We start from the raw sequence: 1,677 nt of genomic DNA on the forward strand, positions 1-1,677 counted from the left end.
TTTTTTTTTTTTTTTTTTTTTTTTTTTTTTTTTTTTTTTTTTTTTTAGGTTGCATATCCAACAAAACAAGGAGCGGTGTTATTTTCAGGTTTATGGGGTATTTGTTTATATAAAGAATTAAAAAAAAACGAAATTTTTGTTTTTATTTTTGGTTGTTTATTTATTCTGTTGGGGGCCTCTATACTAGCTAGCTGTACATACCCAGCACGCCTATCTATACCTGAACACCATCATATGTCTCCTTAAACCCTAAATTAGGGTTTAGGGTTTAGGGTTTAGGGTTTAGGGTTTAGGGTTTTGCAGGCTTTGTATACACCCGGCAGCAGAAAGAGCAAATGCTGCAGCAGCAGCAGCAACGGGAGAAACAGCAGCAACCGCAGCAGCAGAAACTGCAGCAGCAGCAGCAGCAGCAGCAGCAATTGCAGCAGCAGCAGCAAATGGAGCAGCAACAGCAAGTAATGCTGTTGCATCAGCAGCAACAGCTGAGATACCTGCAGCAGCAGCAGCAGCAGCAGCAGCAAAACGCAGTTGCGCGTCTAGCAGCAACTGCAGCAGCAGCAGCAACACCCTCAGCAGCAGCAGCAGCAGGACGAATACTATGCATGTATTTATTTACTTTTGTTTTTTTTTGTTGTATATACACAAAAGACAACAAACAAAAAAAAAGAAAAGAGAAGTGCAGCGCCTCTCCTGCTGCTGCAGCGGGTGCTGTTGCTGCTGCTGCTGCTGCTGCTGCAAAGTGATCAGCAGCAAAAGACCCCTGCAGCAGCAACAGCAGCAGCAGCAGCAGCAGCAGCAACAGAAACAGCAGCAGCAACAGCTGCTGCGACGAGTTTTAGGGGCGCATTAAGAAGGGACATCAACAGCAGCAGCAGCAGCAGCTGCAACAGCAGCTGCAACAGCAGCAGCAATAGCAGCAGCAACAGCAGCAGCAGCAGCAGCCGGAACAGAAGCTGCAACAGCAGCAGCAGCTGCTGCAGCAACAGCAGCAGCAGCTGTTGCAGCAACAGCAGCAGCAGCAGCAGCAGCAGCAAAAGTTGCTGCAGAGACTTTAAAACCACATGATGAGTGGCTATGAATATCAGTAGCAATAGCAGCAGCAGCAGCAGCAGCAACAGCAGCAGCAGCAGCTGCTGCAACAGCAGCAGCAGCTGCTGCTGCTGCAGCAGCAACAGCTGCAGCAGCAGCAGCAGATGCTGCATATAATTTAGGGCCGCACCAGGGTCGGCCACCAACATCAGCAGCAATATCAGCAGCAGCAGCAGCATCAGCAGCAGCAGCAGCAGCAGTAACGCTGCAACAACAGCTGCAGCAAGAGTAGGAGCTGCAGCAGCAGCAGCAGCAGCAGCAGCTGCTGCTGCTGCAGAAATTTCAGAGCCGCGCCAGCGGCAAATAAGATCAGCAGCAATAGCAGCAACAGCAGCAGCAACAGCAGCAGCAACAACTGCAGCGACAGCAACAGCTGTAGCAAAAGCACAGGAGCAGCTGCAGCAACAGCAGCAGCAGCTGCATCAACAGCAGCTGCATCAACAGCAGCAGCAGCAGCTGCAGCAACAGCAGCAGCAGCTGCTGCAGCAACAGCAGCAGCAGCAGCTGCTGCAGAGACTTTAGGGCCGCAGCAGGGTCGGCCGCCAATATGAGCAGCAATAACAGCAGCAGCAGCAGCAGCAGCAGCAG

General features: G+C 50.7%; 1 protein-coding gene across 1 annotated transcript; it reads left to right on the forward strand.

The window, feature by feature from the left end:
* Positions 1 to 92: 92 nt before the first annotated feature.
* On the forward strand, positions 93 to 1,611 carry EMH_0035220 (uncharacterized protein; the record flags this gene model as incomplete). Its single annotated transcript, XM_013494954.1, has 3 exons — positions 93 to 97; positions 304 to 527; positions 1,223 to 1,611. 3 exons carry the CDS (start codon positions 93 to 95, stop codon positions 1,609 to 1,611), a joined length of 618 nt encoding a protein of 205 aa, XP_013350408.1.
* Positions 1,612 to 1,677: the final 66 nt, after the last annotated feature.

Source organism: Eimeria mitis, genomic scaffold (genome assembly GCF_000499745.2).
Source record: "Eimeria mitis Houghton genomic scaffold, Emh_scaff1353, whole genome shotgun sequence".
NCBI classification, from domain to species: Eukaryota; Apicomplexa; class Conoidasida; order Eucoccidiorida; family Eimeriidae; genus Eimeria; species Eimeria mitis.